Consider the following 21,977-nt stretch of genomic DNA (forward strand, 5'->3'; position numbering starts at 1 on the left):
ATTTTCTCATTATTCATTATTTGTACTGAAGTAAACCCTTGGTATCTTTTATTTCCCTCTACTGACCTTCAGTCATTGGCTCATTCATCTATCCATTCTTTTAACAGGTCGAGCACTAGGGATGTAAAGATGATTAAGACACATTTCTGCTTTGGGGGAGCTCATTGTTTGGTGAAGGTGGGGGCAAATTACTACATTTATTGGTTTTTGTTATTTTATTTTTACTATATTTTATTGTAGTTGTAGTTGTTTGTTACATCTATATGAGAGGTTCACAGAGGGTGCTCTGGGAGCCCAGAGAGAGGCATCTAACCAGGGGTGTCAGGGAATACTTCTCAGAAAAGGTAGAGCTCAACATAAATTTTGAGCAATGAGTATGAGTTAGCTAAAGAAAGGGGCTGGGGAGGAGGGGGATACCGTATAGAGGAAACGGAATGTTTGGAGACACAGAATTGTAAATGAGTTTATTAATTCGAAGGAGTATAAGCAATTTAATTATGCCAGTTACAGTGTCAGGCTTTAGAGTTCAGCTGTCTGGGGTCAAATCTTGGTTCTGCTGTTTATAGCTACATGACCTTGGTCAAGTCATGGAACCTCACTGTCCTTTAGTCTCCTCATCTGTAAAATGAAGGTGATAATAATTTCTACCCAATGGAGTTGTTATGAGGATTAAATGAGATAATTCATGCAGAGTTCTTAGCAGAGTCCCTGGCATATAGTAAGCACCAAATAATTGGTGGTAGTGGTGTGGTGATGGCTGCAACAGAAGGGAGTGGTTAGGTATGAGGTTGAGAGAGAGGCTGTATTCGGAAGGACCTTTATTTCAAGCTATGGAGCTGGACCTTTTTTGAAGGGTGGACGAGTAAACACTATGAGATTCCTTCCAGAAAGATCACTGACAACTGAGTGGTAGAAGGATTGGATTGACGATCAGAGACCAGTTAGGAGATCCTTGAATGATAAGAGCCTGAGCCAAGTAAAAGGAAAAGATGTATTTCAGTGATATTAAGGAGGCAGAATCAACCAAATGTGGATTCTGTCCTGGTTTCTAGTAATTTCCTGGTAATGCAGGTTTATTAAGGACTGTGGAGATTTGTGATGATATATGGCATCCTACATAAAAACCCTATTCCTGTGCTCCTGGGCAATTCCAATTTTGCTCTTATCTCAGTGGGAAATAATGTCCATTTCAGTCTTTCAGTGGTGACCTTTACTTGTCCTATCTGGGATTTGCCATCCACCATTGTATTCCTTTGTTTCTTCCCAGCCAAGGCCTTTTCTTTCTTTTTTCCCAGCTTTACTGAGATATAATTGTCATATAATATTGTGTAAGTTTAAGGCATACAATGTGTTGATTTGATACACGTGTATATTGTGAAACATCTACCACAATAAGGTTAATTAACACATCCTTCACTCACATAAATACCATTTTGTTTCTGTTATGGTAAGAACATTAAAGCTTTATTCTCATAGCATCTTTCAAGTATACAGTACAGTATATATTGTTATCTGTAGTCATCATGCTGTACCTGTGATTCCTGGAACTTAATTCATCTTGCAATTGAAAGTTTGTACCCTTTGACCAACATCTCCCCATTTCCTCCACCCCCTCAGCCTCTGGCAACAACCTTCTCCTCTCTGTTTCTATGAGTTTGATATTTTCAGATTCCACATATAAGTGAGATCATATAGTATATGTCTTTCACTGTCTGACTTATTTCACTTAGCATAATGACCTTCAGGTTCATCTGTGTTGTCACAAATGGCGGGGTTTCCTTCTTTTTTATGACTGAATAATATTTCACTGTATCTATGTGCCACATTTTCTTTACCCATTCCTCTATCAACGAACACTTAGGTCATTTACATGTCTCGGCTATTGTGAATAATGCAGCAATGAACATGGGAGTACAGGCATCTCTTCAGGATAGTGGTTTCATTTCCTTTGGATATATACCTAGACGTGGGATTGCTCGATCATATGGTAGTGATATTTTTAAGTTTTTGAGGAACCTCCATAGTGTTCTTGGTAATAGCTATACCAACTTATATTCTCACCAACAGTGCACCAGGGATCCCTTTTCTCTACATCCTCGCCAGCATTTATCTCTTCTTTTTTTAAAAAATAAATTTATTTATTTATTTATCTTTGGCTGCGTTGGGTCTTCGTTGCTGCACGCGGGCTTTCTCTAGTTGCAGCAAGTGGGGGCTGCTCTTCGTTGTGGTGCGTGGGCTTCTCATTGCAGTGGCTTCTCTTGTTGTGGAGCATGGGCTCTAGGCGCGCAGGCTTCAGTAGTTGTGTCATGAGGGATCAGTAGTTGTGGCTCACGAGCTCTAGAGTGCAGGCTCAGTAGTTGTGGCACACGGGCTTAGTTGCTTCATGGCACGTGGGATCTTCCTGGACCAGGGCTCAAATCCATGTCCCCTGCATTGGCAGGAGGATTCTTAACCACTGTGCCACCAGAGAAGTCCCTCTCTTCTCTTTTTGATAATAGCTATTCTAACAGGTATGTTATCTCATTGGGGTATTGATTTGCATTTCCCTGATGACTGGTGATGTTAAACATCTCTCCATATACTTGTTGGGCATTTGTATATTTCCTTTGGATAAATGTCTAAGTCCTCTGCCCATTTTTTAATCAGATTTTTTTTTTGCTATTGAGTTGTATGAGTTCCTTATATATATTAATATTTTGGAAATTAACCCCTTTTCAGATACATGGTTTACATATTTTCCACCATTCTGTAGGTAGTCTTTTTATTTTGTTGATTGTTTCTTTTGCTGTGTTTTAGTTTGATGTAATCAACTTTTAGTTTGATGTAGTCCCACTTACTGATTTTTGCTTTTGTTGTCATATCCAAAAAATCATTGCCAAGACCAATATCAATGAACTTTTTCCCTATGTTTTTTTCTAGGAGTTTTATGGTTTCAGGTCTTACATTTAAGTCCTTAATCCATTTTGAGTTAATTTTTGTGGGTGGTTTGAGATAGGGGTCCAATTTCATTCTTTTCCCTGTGAATATCCAGTTTTCCCATTACCATTTATTGAAGAGACTATCCTTTCTCCATTGAGTATTCTTGGCTCTCCATGGTCTTTTCTTTTCCAGCTAAGCAAATAACTTTCTAGATGCAATTCTTCCCCCTAATAACATTCAGGGAAGTTAAGGGAAGTTTTGCTTCACTGAAGGCTGGGCCAACCTGCATGCTAGGTCTGTTACGTAGCTCCTGCAGAACTTGAAGGAGCTTTTCAGAGTTGAGATGTACATGTGTGTGGTGGGGCAGGGGGTGATATTAGAGGAGGGCCATCACTAGAAGAGAAGGGCTGCCAGTGGGTCACATGGAACTAGACCTACTAGACTGGAAGGGCTGCGTACTTCAGCCAAGAAGTCACTATATCCATAGGTACTGGGAGAAGGAGGAAGGGGGACAGGCATCTTTATGCCTGACCGAACTTGTCAGAACAGTGCCCTGGAGCTGGGGAGAGAAGTTCTCAAGGACAGACTCTTCATGTCCAAGGACCTCCCGGTGGTCACCCCTCTGCTAGAACAGGTGTGGTCTTGTGGAAGACAGGCTGTAGGAGAGGAAGGGCCCCTGATTCTCAAGGAAGGGGCATGGAGTGGGGAAGAGAGAGAGGAAGACTCTCCATACTCTACTCTGACTCTCACTGTCTATCACCATCTCCTTGGGAACAAGAATCAGGAGCTACCTCCAGAGGAACAAGGGCCCAGCATTAGGAACCTGGATTTCTGGCCCAAACTCATCACGCTTGTTGTGTCAATCATAGAGGAAGATAAGAATTCCTACACACTCATTCTGAACCAGTAAGTATCACCTCACTTGGCCCTATCTGTTTAGTGGTTTGTTTGTCCATCTGTCTAACAGCCTCTTTCTTTCCTATCTCTATGTGTTTGCAGTGCCACCTCTTCCTCCTGTTCGTCCATCTGTCCCTCTGTCCCTTGTATCTGTCTGGGTAACTGTTTCTGGAGACAGGTGTGGAAACATAATGGGGGGCCCTGCCCAGACTGAGCCAGCCTCCCTTGAGTGAGAGACCTCTGGGAATGGCTGCCATAGGAGTCCCAGGGGATCCAGAGAGCATGTGTGTATGTGTCTGTCTGCTATGAATAAAGTGGGCCTTTTTATACCCACCTCCTTGCCCTTTCTCCTCCTACTTATTTAGCCTGGGCCTGTCTTCCAACCTTAACACTTCTCCTCTTGGCCACAATTCCCTGCCTTCTAGGCATCATCTCCCCTAGGGCCACCTTGCCTGAGGGGATCCTCTGCCCCCACTTGTCCTACCACTGGCCCCTGGGTCCCTTTTTTGCAGTTTGAGCCTAGTAGCCCTGTTTCCTAGGCTTCTCCTCTCTTCGACCTGACCTCCAAGAACTAGGCATGTTAGCCTTGGAAGCAATCAAATCAAATGGCTCTTGCCATGTTCTCTGACTGTGGCTTCTTCCATCATCCAGGTTTCCTCAGGAGTTGAATGTGGGAAAAGTCAGCGCAGAAGTGATGTGGCAACTCTTTGCCCAAGACATGAAATATGCACTGGAGGGTAAGGGTGTACCCAAGGCAGTGGGCTGCAGACCCCTAGTCCAAGCACCTTGTTTGCTGTTCCTTTCTTCTCCCAGACAACTACAAGTTCTGGGTGAATAATACAGTGAGAAACTAGAGTGATTTTAGGCATGGTGGGTGATAGGCCTCAGGAGGCGCTGGGTAGGCAAAGCTTCAGCCAAAGGAATAATGGAAATTGCTGTGTGGATGTAGGTTCCTCCTTCCAGCTTTAGAGCAAGTGCCTGTTTAAAACTTTCCCAGCCCAGAGATCAACCCTTCCCATGCTGGGTGTTCTCAAGTGGCCCGCTCACTAGAGAATGGTCTTATGAAACTTATCTTTACAGTTTTACAGAATCTCAGAACCTTAAATACATAGATAGGTAAGGATTATTTTCTCATGCTGTAGACTGCCTGGCCTGACTTTCCTTGAAAGTTGTTCTGGATTGGTGTGACAAAGCCAGAAAGATACTTCTTCCCTCACTTCTCCTATAGAACAGGGTCACAGACCAATTATTACTCATCTTGTTCATTCAGCTTATTCTTTTATTCATTTCCCACTTTGGTCCACAAAGATATCACTCCCTACCTGTATCAGACCTTCCCATTTATACCCATCTGTGCTCACTTATTTAGCTGCATTTCCTGTCTTTTTATATATGTTAAAACATATATATGTTTATATATAAATAAACATATATATGTTTAAAACAAACACAAAAGGTTTGAACTGCTTCAAGAGAAAGAACTAATGTTGACCTGGTTTCAAATCTCAGTTTAACCACCTACTCAACAGTGTGTTCTTAGACTGAGCTACTAAACTTTTGTGAGCTCCCATTTTCTCATCTATAAAATGGGAGTGATGATAGCATCTATTTCATTGAGCTAATGAAGTAACTGAGATGTATGTGACATACTTAGCATACTGCCTGGCATTTATTAAAGGCTGATGAGCAGAGATGCAATGTTAACAAAGTAGTATTTTTATAAGATTTTACCTCAATGGAAAACGGGGGCAGATGGAACAGGGAGAGACTGGAAGCAGAGTGCAGATAATGTGATCATTTAGGGCTGAGCGGATGGGGCTGGGATTAGAGCAGAGGAATTTAGAGGAAGAATGCGATTTGATAGACATTGGAAGGAAGTTGTAACAGGGCTTAGTGATTGTCAGAATGGTGGAGGGCAAGAGAAAGGGAGACCTGTTTAATAAAAGGATAGTGTTGACTCCAACTGTGAAAACGCTATCATTCACCCAGTATTTTTAAAGTCAACTTTATTGAGGTGTAATATACATACAATAAAATAAAAACACTTTAAGAGTACAATTTGATGAGTTTTGACAAATAAGATAACCTGTGTAACTACTGTCCCAATTAAAATATTAACAGAAAGTTTCTTCATGCCCCTTTGCAGTAAATCCCCACCCGATTCACCAAGTGTATTGAGTATTTTCTTTGGGCCACGCACTGTGCTAGTTGAGATGAATGAGGCATAGCCCCAGCCCTTGAGAAGCTCCCAGATCAGTCAAGACAACAGACCTATAAACTGGCAGTTACAATTCAAAGTTGTTAAGTGCTACTAAAGGAATAAGCATAGGGTGCTGAGAGGAGACCCATGTAACCTGGACCTGGGAGGAGCACCTGGGAAGGCTTTCTGGAGGAGGTGATGTACAAACTGACACCTGAAGGATGATAAAACTTAGCTGGTGGGGAGGGAGGGCATTAGTGACAGGGAAGGGAGAGACAGGCATTTTAGGCAGAGGATACAGTATGTTCAGAGACCTGGGGTCTAGACAGAGCTGGCATGCTTGGGGAACTGGAAGCAGTAGTTCAGTGTGACTAGCACTTTAGAGTGTAGGGGAAGAGAGGAGAGGTGAAGATAGAGAAGTAGGACAGAGCTAGATCATATATGAGGTTTTAAGCCATGTTTAGGATTTTGGACTCTACCCTGGGGCAGTTGAGAGGCATTGAACAACAATCCCATGTTAAGAAAGGGATTAACATAACTAGATTTTTAATATAGAAAGGCCACTCACTCTGGCTACAGTATGGAGAATAGGTTGGAGGAGGAAAGACCAGTTTGGAGATTATTGTGGTAATGCATGTTAGCGAAGGTGGTAATGAGACCTAGACAGGTAAAAGTGTAACTAGAAAGAAATGGATAAATTCCAGAGGAGTTTTGGAGATGAAATCAACAGCGATTGGTGAGTTAATTGGATGTGAATAAAGAGGAAGAAGGAAGACTGGAGGATGATGCTCAGCATTGAACAAGAGGGTAAGATTAGTGTGTATACTCCAGCTTCAGCTGGAGATGTTAAAATGGCAAAAGGTGGTGACTGGAGTTAAACCCAGGCAAAGTGAAATGTTCCATCAAATCCTTGTATAGACATTACCAGAACCAGGGAGATATCAGCAAGCTGGAAAGTTGAAATCATGAGGTTGAAAGAACTCTCCAAGGATGAAAGATGAATGGAGGGAGGATTGTGGCAGTCACGGGCAGGAGAAGGTTTAGATACCCTTCTGCCCCTTTTGACAGGTTAACCAAGCCCTGATCACCACACCCCACCGTCAGCAACCTCAAGCGACTACTGGAGCATGACTCCGTGGGAATCTTACTATTGTTAGAATAGTTTAAAGTGTGCCCAGTGTTTTTGTACCACAGAAGTTAATTAGAAATTGGGGTTTTGGACCAGAGTACAGATGATGGATTGACAGAGGAAGTGAGAATTCTCTGTAAATACAGTAACTTGAAGGTCCCTAGAAGAAAGCAGTTAGGGAGCTCTGGAGTGATGGAGCAGCATTGCTTCACTTCTAGTGGGTTGTTGAACAGGAAGGAGGAAGGGCGCTCCTGCTGGTACCTTTTCACGTTTCTAGGTTCTTGGCCTGGTTTAAGGACAGCAGGGTGGGAGCGAAGGGGCAAGCCCTGAGAGAGTCTCTCTGATGTCCCTGATTTTTTCACTTTCTTTATTGCTCATTGGTGTCTCTGCTCTGTCACAAGCATCCACTGTCATTCGTATACGAAAAGTCCTCTTTCTGGGTGGTAAGAACTTTTGGTTGTTGTCCCTTTACCTCTAGTCTTACTGCTGTTTCCTCTTCTCTTGCTCACTGCTTCATAGAAGAGACTGCAAATGCAACTTTGGGTTGAGATGGTGCTGCCTACAATGCCAGGAGATGAAATTCCTGGAACAAGGGAGCCTTTTGAGGCTGAATCCCGGGCTCCCGTTTCCTCCTTGAGTGTCTGCTGTACTAATTCACAAGGGCCGGCTGCCCCAGACTGGCTCTTCTGCCTTGACATGGAGGAGCATCACCCATGGCAACTCTGAGTTGAGCAGTAGAGTTCCAAGGACAATGATCTTCCCTTCTCTGTTGCTTAGTACTCTCCCCAGTTTGCTTGCTTTCACCATTGTTATATGTAAGCACACATTTGGCTTTTATTGTTCAAACTAATGCTTCATCTCTAAAGGGGGTAAATGAAGAAAGCCTGTGGGTGTGGCCCGTGCCAGACTCTCTGGGCAAGCTGTGGGTGATCTTTATCCTAGATTTCCCAGAAGGCTCTGCAGATTCAGCTATATAACCTTTCAAGTCCATAAGCATCCCATTTTCTGTAGCAGGAAGGCCCTTTCATCTGGCTGTGTTTCCAAACTGACTTGTTTGCATACTTCTTTGAGAGTTCATTTTTCAGTGTCCCAGCTCTGCTCTGGGACCCTTCAGTTTACTTCAAGATTCTGTTACACCATGGCTGCTCAACTGCTCGTTCTGTCAGCTCAGGCCCATTTTGGTTTTCCCTGTGTCTGTGTGGTTGTCAGTGACCCATTTATGTCATATACGACTGCTCATCTCATTTAAATCCATCTGAGGAAATGGCTCAGGTACCAGGATTAGAAAAGCCCTGGAAAACTGTCATGTCTCTCCAGTCCTGGGCAGTTTCCCCACTAATCAGCCTTAGCACCTACATCCTTTTCTCCTCTCCTTCACCAGAGGCCAGTACCTCACTTGCACTTCCAAAAGCCAGCACAGGAAGACTGTGGGCCTTATCTGGGTGTCTGGCTTAGTCTCTAAAGAAAGATTTGGGCCAGGCTTTTAGCAGAGTACCCACTGTTAGAGGGAGGTGGCTGTGAGGAGGTGCTTGGGAGTCACCCTTGTTCTCAGACATTTGATAGAGCCACCTGACTAGATCTGCTGCCTTGGGAAAGCTCAGGAACCATGGCCTCTACTGCCAGGACCTGACCCAGCCTTCCTCCCTACCACTAGAGCATGAGAAAGACCGGCTGTGTAAGAGTGCTGACTACATGAACCTGCACTTCAAGGTGAAGTGGCTCCACAATGAATACATGCGGGATCTGCCTGCCCTCCAGGGACAGGTGCCTGAGTACCCAGCGTGAGTCATCATGTGGGGGCTGCAGAGGGAAGAGGGGCACTTAGGGGTTGGACAAGGCCAGTATCCTTACAGTCAGGTACATGGTATATGCCAACCACTAGCTCCAACCCCCAATTTTCCTGCCTGGCTGCAGGTGGTTTGAGCAGTTTGTCCTACAGTGGCTGGATGAGAATGAGGATGTGTCCCTGGAATTTCTGCGTGGGGCCTTGGAACGAGATAAGAAGGATGGGGTAAGTCGGGGCCTTGGGCTTCACAGGGGTCAGGCCAGGTCTCCCAGCAATTAGCTATCAGCAGAAGTTCCTGGGCTCAACCAGGATGGCTGTCCCTGCCTTGTGGAGTCCGTAAGGAGGGCTGTCGAGGGCCGCTGAGCCACCCCTGCTGGGCAGAGAGCCCTTTAGAACCTTACAGACTTGGGAAAAGGTAGCAGCTGAAGATGACCCTGTGTGTGGCCTTCCTTAGTTCCAGCAGACATCAGAGCACGCACTCTTTTCCTGCTCTGTGGTGGACGTCTTCACACAGCTCAATCAGAGCTTTGAGATCATCCGGAAGTTGGAATGCCCAGACCCCAACATCCTTGCCCACTACATGAGGAGATTTGCTAAGGTGACCATTACCTTCCCTACCCCTCCCCTCTTACCTCCATCACATCACAGCCTAGCCACAGGCCTGAGCTCAACCCCTCATTGTGATGGCCTTTGGGTTAAGCCTGGCGTTACCCCATTCTCCTTTACTTGAGTCTGGGGCAGACAGGTGGGTTTGTTTCAGTGCTGTTCTGGGGTTGAGAGGGAGATTTGTGCCTTACTTTGACATTCCCCTTTGCATACCTGTTGTTACTGTTCTGGGATGAGAAGTACAACCTCAGGTAAGATCCCTGTGGGTAGAGCTAAGGGTTCCCTCTCCTTTCCTTTTCTCCTCTTTTCTCAGACCATCGGGAAGGTGCTGATGGAATATGCAGACATCTTATCAAAGGACTTCCCAGCTTATTGCACAAAGGAGAAAATGGTGAGGGTTAGGCTTTTTGCTTTTGAAGCTCTCCTCAGAGCTAAGGGTGGGGTGATTCTCCTGACTTGTGATTCCCAGCAGGGCCGTGCTTGAGATTATGCCACAAAATAATAAGAACCTGATGAGGAGTTCCTTTGTGCCTCCATTTGGTAGTTTATTCTCTACTGAGCTAGGCCTTTGCTTAGTCTTTCTTTCTTTCTTTTTAATACATTCAGAGAGTTATAAAGGGTAATCCCATGAACACCTGGGGCCCCCCACCCAGCTTGAAAGCAGAAACATTTGCTTCTACTCTTCATTCAAGGAGAGCTGTCTGCATTGGTTCCAGATCTCAGTGCTTAGGGAGAGACACATGTAATATGTGTTGTAAATTCCCTGTGGCTTTTGGAGTAATGTGAGAGAGGGAGGGACTCTAGCCTGATGAGTTCTGTGCTGAATGGAGCCAAACTCAACACCTCCCTCTGTCCCCAAAGCCTTGCATCCTGATGAACAACATGCAGCAACTGAGGGTCCAGCTGGAGAAAATGTTTGAGGCCATGGGAGGCAAGGAGGTAAGTCTTAAGGTTTGGGGTTGCTGCACTTTCCCTTTGTTCCTGAGCTCCCTGGCCACAGAACTCCACCCTCTCCTGACTGGGTATAGACCAGGAGTTTAGCTTGGGGTCTGGAGTGGTTTGAGCTGAGAGATTTGAGTAGGCATTGGGGTAGAGGCCCTAGGAGGGAGGAGTGGGGGCACAGGAAGGGAGGAAGGCATAAGAGAACCAGCTTAGCCAAGCCTGCCTCCTGTGGATACAGTTGGACCCTGAAGCTGCAGACAGTCTGAAGGAGCTGCAGGTGAAACTGAATACGGTTCTGGATGAGCTCAGCATGGTGTTTGGAAACAGGTCGGTGGCCCCAGAACACACAGCCCTCAGAGCCAGGTGTGGTGCCTGGCCAGTCCCAGATCCCCTGCCCCACACTCATCCACCCAGCTGCACATATGTGGATCTTCCCCCTCTTCCTGCTGGCTGTCCCTGTTGGAGCTACACCATGAGTATGCTGGAGTGGGACCAAATAGCTGGTGCTGCTTTAGGGACAGTGTACATTTGGGGCAGGGAGGGCTGCACTGTGGGCACATGTGTAGTTTCCAGGTGCGGATTGATGAGTGTGTTCAGCAAATGGCCGACATCCTGGGCCAGGTGCGGGGCCCAGGGAATGCATCCCCCAGCTCCCGGGCCTCAGTGACTCAAGATGCAGATGGTGCGCTCCGGCCCCTCATGGACTTCCTGGATGGCAAGTGAGTACAGCACTGAGGACTGTCCTTTAGGGACGAACAGGGCAGAAGCAGTCACAGAGGAGCCTCTCAGGGAGGGGGAGCTCTCAAGCACTTACCCCATCCTTACCTGTTGCCTGGTCCTGCAGCCTCACACTTTTTGCCACTGTGTGTGAGAAGACGGTCCTGAAGCGGGTACTAAAGGAGCTCTGGCGGGTGGTAATGAATACAATGGAGAGGATGATTGTTCTGCCCCCACTTACTGACCAGACGGTAAGGACACCTCCCTTCCACTTCGTCCTGCTGTGTCTCCCTAAACCTGCTCCATGCTTCCTGATTGAGTTTGGAGTTCTCTGCTTTTCACTGATTCGCTCTCTGCCCAGGGCACCCAGTTGATCTTCACTGCTGCCAAGGAGCTGAGCCACCTTTCCAAACTCAAGGTACTCTGGATGTGTGGGGTCCTTCTGAGGCTGGGGGTTGCCTGGAAGGAAGGAAATTTGAGCTTTGAAGACTGAAGCAGAGGGGAAGGAGAGGAACATGTAGCTGTGGCTGACAGGTGGGGGAAAGACTTTGATGGCAGCCATAAGCTGTCCTGATGCTGTCGCTTTCTCTGGGGTTCTAGGACCACATGGCACGAGAAGAAACCCGGAGTCTCACTCCAAAGCAGTGTGCTGTCCTTGACCTCGCCCTGGACACCATCAAGGTGGAGACCTCCCCCTCCTCCAGACAATCTTACTACCACTTGGTCCTGGCATTCCATTCTGCCAGATTAGGTGTCCCTCGGGCTCTTGCCACCCCACATCCAGAAGAGAGTGATTTTTCTGTCCATATCTTTCTCTGCTATTCCATATTCCTGCTGGGGACCAACCAAAAAGGCACCTCCTGTGTGGTCTCGGGTGAATCGCCACAGACCTAGAACATTATTCTTGGGTTCTGCAGACAGTTTAGTTCACTTTGTACCTCATTGTCATTCATGAATATTTCCCACTGGGAATTAATCTTCCAGATCCTAATACCCGACATCTGGCTGACCTCTTCACTTATGTTTAAGATCATTTGGGTTTTCGAAGGATTATTTTTCCTATTACACATTCATGTATTCAACCAGGCAACATGTGTTCTGGGCACTATACACTATGAAGGATGCAGAGAGAATCAGATATAGTTCCTAGCATCAAGATACTTATAACCTGGTAAAGTGATAAATAAGGCAGGTACGTGTGGGCTGTGATTTAGGGCACTTCGGAGAGGTATGCCATAGGTATAAAGTGCTCTAAGCGTTCCCAGGGGTAAAGCAACACTTCTGACTACTCTCTTCCTGAAATGCTTCTGTCACATATCTTTGTCCAGATAGATTCATCCTTCAAGCATCACGTCCAGAAACGTGGCCATCCCTTACCACTCCTGCCAGATATTCAAATAATACTCTTCACCTGAGAGACTATGGCTCTGGCTTTGTGTGGTATTCCTGATATTGCTGTTTATTGAATGGCTCACCATCCTCTTCCAGCATCTTCGCTGAGCGTCTGCTCAGATGTCATTTCTCTGAGTTACATTGTTGGAGAGCTGCCTCTCTGTAAGGGGATGAGGCAGTAGCAGTTAGCAGTTATTCTTGTCTTTCAGCAATACTTTCATGCAGGAGGCAATGGGCTGAAGAAAACATTCCTGGAGAAGAGCCCAGATCTGCAGTCCCTACGCTATGCCCTGTCTCTGTACACACAGACCACAGACACACTCATCAAGACCTTTGTGCGCTCACAGATTGCCCAGGGTAAGACCTAAGGGCTTTGGGTCCCCACCTCCCCTCCCTGATACATCTCTGTCCCTAGGGAGTCAGTATCCTATAGCCCTCAGGGAGGATCCAAGTACTTCTTCAGAAAGCCCTTCAAACTCAGACACCAGGATTTCTTGATGGATCCCAGTACTTACCCCCAACCCACACTCAAACCAGATAGGAGAACCACAGAGACCTGGGAAATGTGCCTGAGCTTTCTTTTCCCAGACATCATCTGGCCAGTGCGTGTGTGTTGAGCTCAAGGAGTATACCCTGTTGGGTAGGAAAAATCTGTGAGGAAGCCTTGAGAATGAGTGGTTGAGACACTCATGAAGACTCATAGCTTTGGGAGCCTAAGTTGGAAGCTGTCCAGGGGAGAGAAAGCAAAAGACTTTCCAGATTCTCCAGTGTGGGTGAGGAGAAGACTAAGAGAGGCAAACCACGGGAGCAGTTGAAGGGAGGGTGCGGATCATGGGGCTCTGCAGAGCTGAGACTCTGGCCTCATGGGTGATGCTAGTGCACAGGGAACCCAGGCAGCTGATTTTCTCCCAGTGACTTCCAGTTCTCAGAACCCCTCCCTGCCTCCAGGCAGGCCCATTCATAACAAAACACATCTGCCTAGACATGGCTCAGACTGAAATTCTGACCCTCACCCTGGGAAGGTCCTCCTGGAAAGGACCTTCAAGGCACAGTTGTTGTTGCTCCTTCCAGGGAAACCTGGGCATGCTGCCTGGAGGAGTGAACCTGGTGGAGGCGGGAGTGGGAAGGCTTAGGCCTTACTGAGCTGTGGATCTGGAGCACAGAGCTGACCCAGAGGGGAAGAGGGATCTAAGCAGTTAGAATAGAGTTGATGGAAGGTGAAAAATACAAGGGACCTGCAATACTGCTCCATTTTCCCTGTATGTTCTTATTTCAAGTCCAGAGTGAGAAGAAAACAGAGCAAAAGAAGTTATGATCCTTGCTCAAGGAGATGGGGATCTTTCACAGAGCTGAGTACATGTAAAGGCCTGTAACATCAGGGAGGATAGGAGTTAATCCAAAAGGCCTTTTGGGAACATTGAGCTTTAAGCTAGATATAAAGATGAGGAGAGGCTCGAATGGGCACACATGAAGTAACAGCAGGCAGGGGTGGCAACTGCAGGGAGGATGCAACTGTGAGTGTACGTTTTCTACGCACTGCTTTATCATTTAAGGGCCTAGGAAATTAGAGCCTACAACTTTCTCTTTTGTGCCCTGTGGGTCTCAGAAACCTTCTCTCTGTATGTTCTACTGCTTCTGTCCATGATTTGGTTCATCTTAAAACTGTTAAGTATAATTTGGAGCATTCAAGCATTGACTCCAGTTCTTTGACCTCTCTCTCCACCCTACCCCATCTCTGTGCTCCCTCAGAATATGTGTAGAGCTGCTCTGAATGGCTGTTAACTCCTTAGACCTCTAACTGATTCTTCTTTCTCTGTCCTACTGCTGCTACCTCTTGACTTGCCTGTCCTCACTCAGTGCATGATGGGAAAGGTATTAGGTTTACTGCTAATGAGGACATTCAGCCGGAAAAGGGTACGTTATATACCATGCAGATGTGAATCTAACACTGTCACCTGTGAACTAGAATGAGCTGCTTATGTTGGGGCTGGGGGAACCAGGTATCAGAGTTCAGAGGCTCTATCCCAGGTTTCAGAGATGGGCAGTGTATTCATACAGTCTGAGACAGGGTTAACAATAGCTGTCCTCAGAATTCCCCCACCCCTCCATCTAAGGACAAAGAAGTTTTATCTGGGGTGTAGGGTACTGGTGTTTTCCCAAAATAGAGTGAGGCCTCTGCAGAGGGGAGGCTGAAAATTGGCCAGAGGGACTGGGGAGCTGTTTGCAGAGAGGTCCAGGTTTGAGTAGGAAAAAGTCATTCTGTACGGGGCAGCCTCCCAAGAAGGGGCCTCCACAGGTGGGAAGGTGCTGCTTTTGGCTAGATGGGACCCGCATTGTTCTGCTGAGACACCATGGGGTGGACATAATTCTCAGACAAAAATACAGGGTGGCAGCACTGTCCTTTCCCAGCAACTTTCAATGAAAAATTCTGCAGGCTGGGAGAGGTTTGGGGAACCTGAGAGATTCCAGGTGCAGTTCTGGAAGAGGTTTCACCTAAGATGTTGTCACCCTGATTTGTATTTTAATACATAGTCTCATTCTTTATCCCCGTTCTTTTCCTTCTCCCATTACTTACTTCCCCATAGCTTCTGTGGGTGATTACTTCTTGCTTTAGGATGTAGGATAGTAGCCTCCCAACTCCACGGTTTTACCTGGAATAATTAGGCCTAAAGTCTTAAAGTTCTCCAATGGGGGAATCATCTGTCCGTCTGTCCCTCAGGGTCCGGTGTGGATGATCCTGTGGGAGAAGTCTCTATTCAGGTGGACTTGTTTACACATCCTGGAACTGGGGAGCACAAGGTCACAGTGAAAGGTGAGTGGCATGGGCTTACAGACCCCAGACCTTTTCTTGCCCCATGACCTCATCAGTCAAAGGCAGGGACTCTTATCCCAGCCTTTCAGCTTAGCCCTCCTCCGAGGGGAATGCCACCCAGGGCTCAGGAACTGGGAATGCTTGATGGAATCTCTCACAGGTTTCCCATGTTTGTGCAGTGGTGGCTGCCAATGATCTCAAGTGGCAGACAGCCGGTATGTTCCGGCCCTTTGTGGAAGTAACCATGGTTGGCCCTCACCAAAGTGATAAGAAGAGGAAGTTCACAACCAAGTCAAAAAGCAACAACTGGGCCCCCAAGTACAATGAGACATTTCACTTGTAAGTTATGGGATGGGGGCCTGAAGGACTCTGGGATGGGGTTGATCTGGGGGGTAAGAATTGAGAGGGGAGAGAAGGGATGGGCTGGATGGCAGCTGGGGTGAATTCATTTGAGGACGCCCTCAGCTCTGGTCTCCCACCTTCCATCTACCCTGTGCTCACAGCCTCCTGGGAAATGAAGAGGGGCCAGAAGCCTATGAGTTGCAAATATGTGTGAAGGATTACTGCTTTGCCCGGGAGGATCGTGTTCTGGGGCTGGCTGTGATGCCTCTGAGGGACGTGGCAGCCAAGGGCAGCTGTGCCTGTTGGTGCCCCTTGGGCCGGAAGATCCACATGGATGAGACAGGCATGACCATTCTCCGGATTCTGTCTCAGAGGAGCAATGACGAAGTGGCCCGAGAGTTTGTGAAGCTCAAATCGGAGTCTCGTTCCGTGGAGGAGGGGAGCTGAGCACCTAGGCTCCTGTGCCAACCAGATGGCACCAGTTCCACAAGTCAGGGCTAATGGGAGTTACTGTGTATCTTAGGGTCCTCGTAGTCAAGAGGTTGACTCATTCCGTTAAGGACGTTGAAGGAAAAGTTTGGGGTGATGCGAGTATGGCTTTGCACAGAAAGGGTCATGAGTCCCTGACCAGCAGGTCTGTGATGCTGGGAGCTGGGCTGTGGGGGTTACCAGGCAGGGAGATTTTCCACAGAGGGGTAGACGTTTCTGAGAGTGTCAGCCATTCTTGGCAGAGGTTCTTCCACTCCCACAACCCTTCTCTACCCCTCTCCATACCACACCTTATCCAGTTAAATCCATACATACCAATCATTAGAAGAACAAGTTTAGAGGGCCTGGAGCTTGTGCCTAATTAGATAAGTAATCATTTGAGTCTACAGGTATTGCTGAGCCCTGTGGTCTGGATTGGAGTATGGCCAGGGCAGGAGCACACAGAATAGAATTCAGCCTGTCCCTTGAACAGAATCTACTGGTGTAGAGTAGCTCAAGTGAGTACAAGGCATTGAAACTGAACCAGAAACCTTTCAGAAATGAGCTCTGCTAATCCCTTGCCCAGATTATCTGTCATGAGTAAAACCAGGTTCCCATGGTGCTTCAGAGCCCTGAGCAGAATTTCTTTGGAACCCAAGCACCAGGGGCCACCTGCCCATGAGTCCCCCTACCTCACTCCTTTAGGAAGAGGAGTGATGCTTCAGGACATGAGAAGCTCTTCTTAAGTGTATGCACCTGAGAGCTAGTTGAAGGATCCAGGAGAGAGGACTGTATTTTCTTCGTGAAAAAGCCCTGAACAAAGCCAAAAGTTGTGGAAATCAATATAGAAAGAGTCCTCTTCATCTATGGCCACTGCCTTCTGGTGGTCCTCCCCCTTGCAGAAAGAATCCAGCCTTTGTCCTCACTCCCCTTCATCTAGGTCAGCTGCAGTTCCCCTCATAGACCTTCAGCCCTACAGAAGGAACTTGGACTGTGATCCCTCTGTACCAGCTGGATAAAGGGGGGGCCTCAACACTCCCTGGGAGGTCAGAGAAAAACTTTTTCCAGAGGGTCATGTGGACTTCCCAGGCCCCTTGCTCAGAGAAGGGCCTTCGATAACCTCAGTAGCAGCCTCTTGGACTTCCTGAGGACTCTGCATTGTCCATTGGCTATTACATGAAATAAGAAACTAGGAATCTTTGCTGTTTTAAATTATTGTATGTGCCATTGTTACAAGAGATTATTGGCTAGTCTGTAATAAATTATCTTATAGCAGCCTTTGGGGTCTGATAATTCTGTTAAAGTGTGGAAAGCTGTAGAAATGACTTCCTTATATAATGATAGGGTTTAGACAAGTGGTCCCTTCCTGCTCTCCACCCGCCACCGCCCACCCCCAAGTGGTGGAGCCTCAAACCGCTGGGGGAGAGGGGGCAGATTTCTGAGAAAGGGGACGTGGTTGGAGGCGGGCTTGGGGAGGAGGGGCGTGGCCGGAGGCGGAGCTCTACTCTGCCCGGATCGTGCGTGTGGCTCCGGGGCACCTGTGCGCAAAGGTGCGTTAAGATGGCGGTCGCTGGAGTCGGTGGCTGCGGAGCGATGGTGAGCAAGCGGCGCCCGAAGGTGGCGCCCGAGGAGAGGGTATCGCCTTTTCCCTCCCAACACTGAAGAGAGACTGTACCTCCATACTATCTCGCATTCCTAGCACTCTGTGTACTGCCCAACAGCTGTCCGTCTTCATACTTTCTTGTAAACTGTTCTCCCAGTACTCCCCATCCCCATACTCGAGTATACGGGTTTCCTAGATGCTCCAGAGAGGACTTACCTGCCCAGATACCTAGCAAAGGGGATCTTTATCCCCCAAATACCTCCCAGAGGGCATCCATTTATCTGGTTACCTCATAAAGCAGATACCCCCAAAACCTCCAGCTAAGGTACATTCCTATTAACTCAGGGAGTTTTGTCCACTTTTCCAGCACTATCCAGATTGTCTGAGAGGGAAGCCATGAATCCTATACCATATTTGACTTGAAAGTGGCACATTTGCTCTCATTCCTCTGTCATATGGAGCAAGAAGCCTACTTCATAAGGAAAAGTCAAACTCTGGCTGACTAGCTTACAAAAGGCTTGCAGATTTGAATCAGTAGCTAACTTTTTAAAACCAGATTTTACGTTTTAAAAATGAGTATTTCTAGCTTTTGAGGAAATAATCAGAAGAACTATTAACTCTTAGCTGACATTCCCACAAAGTGACAGGTGGTTGGAGCTGAGAAGCAACTAGCAAATTAGTTTTCTGTAGTTCATTATAGACTCCATTACTCCTTATTTTGTCATTCTGGGCTTTACATTATTTCCCTGGTATGTGGTAGACACTTGAGTTTGAGATTCCTGATATAAGACTTTTGGTAATTTTCTGTGCCAATACTTTGAGCTCTTAATGGAAACTGAAATCCATAGAGGTTGGATATATGTTATATATGTTTAGGTTATCTTTGGTTTCTGTGATGCCCTGATTAGGATCAGAGATCATACTAATAGCTAAAACCCAGGGTGAAATCTGTATTAAAGTGTTCTTTATAAGAGAATTCAATCAAAATATCTGCAGTTAGCTTCCTGGTGCATTTGATCTTGAAGAAATCGTGTGCCAACTCCTCTCTGGTGGGATCAGGCCGAGAACAAGGCGTTGTTTCTCTTTGAACAGCTGGTTTTAAAAGGGCCTGGCTCTGGTCTGTACCAGAAGTGATGTCTCAAAAGTGCCATCTCCTTCACTCCAGAACGCATAGATCATAACCCTCCTCTCTGTGGGAAATAGCAGGCCTTGTAGTATCGAGAGTTGGGGGTATTCTGCAGGCTGTATCTAATCAGAAGTAGAATAGAAGTACCTTTAATAGTGGATTTTTTAAAAAGCAAAATCATTTCTATCGGCATAAGTATATAACTCACCTAGCCATTGTGAATATTTGGACTAGCTCCGTGAATGAACCTCGCATATCTTGAAGCAGAATGGCTAAGCTGAAGAAGCAACATGGAGTAGTGAAGATGGTATTGAAGTGGGAGTCAGAAAACATGAACAGTAGTCTCAGCTCTGCTACATACTTCTCAGGGGACCTTGACTTTTAACTTTTCAGAGGCTGTTGCTTGCATCTGTTAAATGGACTATGAATTCCTGCCATGTTTACTTCAGAGGGGTCAAATGGGCTTATTTAAATTTGAAAACTATACTGTACATGTATAAGGGATTATTGTCATTATTACAAATGATCCTTTGAGCTCTGATAACTTCCAAGGAACTTGTCTTGCTGTGTCCTGGGTTCAAAATCAATAAATATTTGCTGAACACATAATATGTGCCAGGTACTCATCTAGGCATGGAGCCTAGCACTGAACAAAATGAAAACCCTTGTATGAATTTAAGAGTGGGTTATCAGCATGTTGAGTGCCTACTAAGTACCCAGCACAGCATCACAGCATGGTGAAGTAATAGGGAGAACCTAGATGATGCACTTAATTCTGCCACTGTACAGCTGTGAGAGAGTCTTTCCGTATGTGAGCCTGAACCTTCCCATCTGTAAAATAAGGTGGTTAGACAAGGTAAACTCTAAGGTTCTTTCAAGCTAAAATATGTTTGTTTGGAGATTATAATTGCTAAAGTTCCCTGCCCCTAATGAGCTTATTGCCCTGCCAGGAAGGTCAGACTAACAAAGCTAAACAGTCTTAGAACTACAAGGACAACAGCGTGCTAATGTCACACTAGATTCAGCATAATAACGGTAACAGCAGCGTCGCTCTGTAGGTAATAGAGTATTTAGAGACTTCATAAAAGGCCATGTAGACATGGAAGTATGGGAAGATTCAGATTAGAGGAGAGGAAGGAGACTTGACTGTAGATACTGGAAATGGAATGAATGTAAGAACAAAGGAGAAGAATAACATGCCATTTATTGTTTTCCTAGTGTATCAGTCAGAGTCCTTGCGGAAAAAGTTTGTGCATTCAAAAGAATTTAATTGAAGAGAGTTTAACCAAAGGATGATTTACAGAGGTATGGTCAGTGTTAACAGAAACTAGAAAGAAATGGTGAAACCCGGAAATGGTGAGTCAGTAGCACTCCTAGGCCTCAAGGGAAAGAAAGGGAAGTGTTGTTACCAGCGCCCAGTTAGAACTACAATCTGAAAGACGGACTGCCTGATAAGAGCAAGAACTTAGAAAAGGCAGCATGGAAGTAGAGAAATAAATGCCCTAACCTTTCTCCTCTTGCCCTCTGGTCTCCAGCTACTACCTTCAAGAAGCCCGGGGCAAGGTAGTCTGGGTAATGTAGTTCATAGAGGTCAGCTTCCCAGAACAGGGCAGAGGGAGTTGGCTGGGAGGAGGCAGAGCAAACAGAATAACCAGCATAAAAGGTATCTAGGGAAGGAAAAGTTACCACTATGGACTCTTTCCAATAAAGTTTTCCCTCTGTTCAAATTCAGAATCTACTGTAAGACTTAGTCTCCTTAGTTGTGAAATGGCGATAGAGCAATGCCTTTGTCCCGGAGTGATTGTGAGGATTCTATGATATGACACATGAAAGTGCCTGGCACAGGGCATGATACATGCTGGAGGCTCAGTATATTTTAGTTCCTTCCTTCCTGTACATGCTTAAATGGCTCCTTGGCTGAAATATTTTTCCAGTCATGGTTTCAAAGTGTGGCTGGACCTGAGTGAATGAAGGGGAGAATAGTAGGAGATGAAGTCTGAGCCCATGGTAATGACTTTGGCTTTTAACAGAGTAAGGTAGGAAGTCACTGGAAAGTTGGGTGACTTCTGATATCAGGGTTCCTATTATTCACTAGGGCATCACTTCTTCGTTCAAAAATATTTATTTAGAACATACCACATGCTGGATACTGTTTTAGGTACTGGAGGTGCGTTGATATATAGTCCCTACCCTCAAGGATAATGTGGTCTTTAATGGAGACAGATGACTTCGACTTAAAGTATAAATGTTAAGATACAAGTGAACATAGAAGCTCATAGTAAGGGAGCTCATAGTAAAGACATCATCTTTGGGGCATCTGAAAGGCTTCCTGAGCAAGGTGATGTAAATTGAATCTTAACTGTAGAACTTAGCCAGGTCTAAACAGACAGAAATGAAGTTCTAGGAATTTGGAGTAGTATGGGCACTTGGCTTAAAAAAAAAAAAAAAAGTTGGTGATGAGCTGGGAATTGCAGGTAGCTTATGTCACTGGACATTTGGCTTTGTGTAGGAGGATGTTGAGAGAGAAGACTAGAGAAGTAAGCAGAAGCCAGGTCATGAAGAGAAATTTAGACTTTATCCTGAAGGCAATGGTAGGTTTTTAAGCAAAAAGATAACTCACTCTGGCAAGATAAGAATAGCCAGTTGAAGGGGGGTTGAGGTGGAGGGTGGGAAGGTATGAAACTGGAGACTGTGAGGCTAATGATGGTGGGCTGAACTTAAGTAGAAGCTTTGGGGATAGTCGTAGAGGACTATTCCAAGTTAACTTTTTATTAATGAGGAAGAACGTACAGAACTTCGTGATTAATTGTAAGTGGGAGAATGAAAGAGAACATTTTCAGAGATGACTCAGGTTTCTGTCTTGGGCAACTAGGTAAATGGTAAGACTAGTAACATGTTCAAAGACAGGAAATATAAGAGAAAGCACAAACTTTGGGTGTGTGAGAGGTGGAGAATAGAGATAATTTCAGTTTTGTAAATGTAGATTTTTTATTGTAAAATGCACATTATGTAAAATTTACCATTTGTAAGTGTACAAT

The 21,977-nt window shown here is 45.9% G+C and overlaps 1 protein-coding gene across 14 annotated transcripts in view; it reads left to right on the forward strand.

Annotated features, from left to right (window-relative positions):
- Positions 1-17,649, forward strand: part of UNC13B (unc-13 homolog B) — a 217,056-nt gene extending 199,407 nt beyond the window's left edge. For 6 of the 14 annotated variants that reach the window (XM_089913352.1, XM_089913351.1, XM_089913355.1 and 3 more), the window contains 16 exons: positions 3,698-3,825; positions 4,468-4,553; positions 8,800-8,926; positions 9,060-9,156; positions 9,386-9,529; positions 9,851-9,928; positions 10,399-10,476; positions 10,718-10,806; positions 11,046-11,198; positions 11,324-11,447; positions 11,558-11,614; positions 11,797-11,877; positions 12,798-12,945; positions 15,308-15,400; positions 15,580-15,739; positions 15,904-17,641. In XM_089913352.1, the coding sequence (XP_089769478.1) occupies positions 3,698-3,825; positions 4,468-4,553; positions 8,800-8,926; positions 9,060-9,156; positions 9,386-9,529; positions 9,851-9,928; positions 10,399-10,476; positions 10,718-10,806; positions 11,046-11,198; positions 11,324-11,447; positions 11,558-11,614; positions 11,797-11,877; positions 12,798-12,945; positions 15,308-15,400; positions 15,580-15,739; positions 15,904-16,189 (1,929 nt within the window). In that variant the 3' untranslated portion in view covers positions 16,190-17,641. Of the gene's footprint in view, positions 1-3,697; positions 3,826-4,467; positions 4,554-8,799; positions 8,927-9,059; positions 9,157-9,385; positions 9,530-9,850; positions 9,929-10,398; positions 10,477-10,717; positions 11,199-11,323; positions 11,448-11,557; positions 11,615-11,796; positions 11,878-12,797; positions 12,946-15,307; positions 15,401-15,560; positions 15,740-15,903 lie in introns of those variants that run through there. The other 8 variants (XM_089913350.1, XM_089913353.1, XM_089913362.1 and 5 more) reach the window with 7 other exon arrangements.
- Positions 17,650-21,977: the final 4,328 nt, after the last annotated feature.

The sequence above is a fragment of the Delphinapterus leucas genome, chromosome 6 (genome assembly GCF_059928025.1).
Source record: "Delphinapterus leucas isolate spDelLeu-1000000601 "Yukka" chromosome 6, BTC_Dleu_Yukka2, whole genome shotgun sequence".
Classification (NCBI taxonomy): Eukaryota; Metazoa; Chordata; class Mammalia; order Artiodactyla; family Monodontidae; genus Delphinapterus; species Delphinapterus leucas.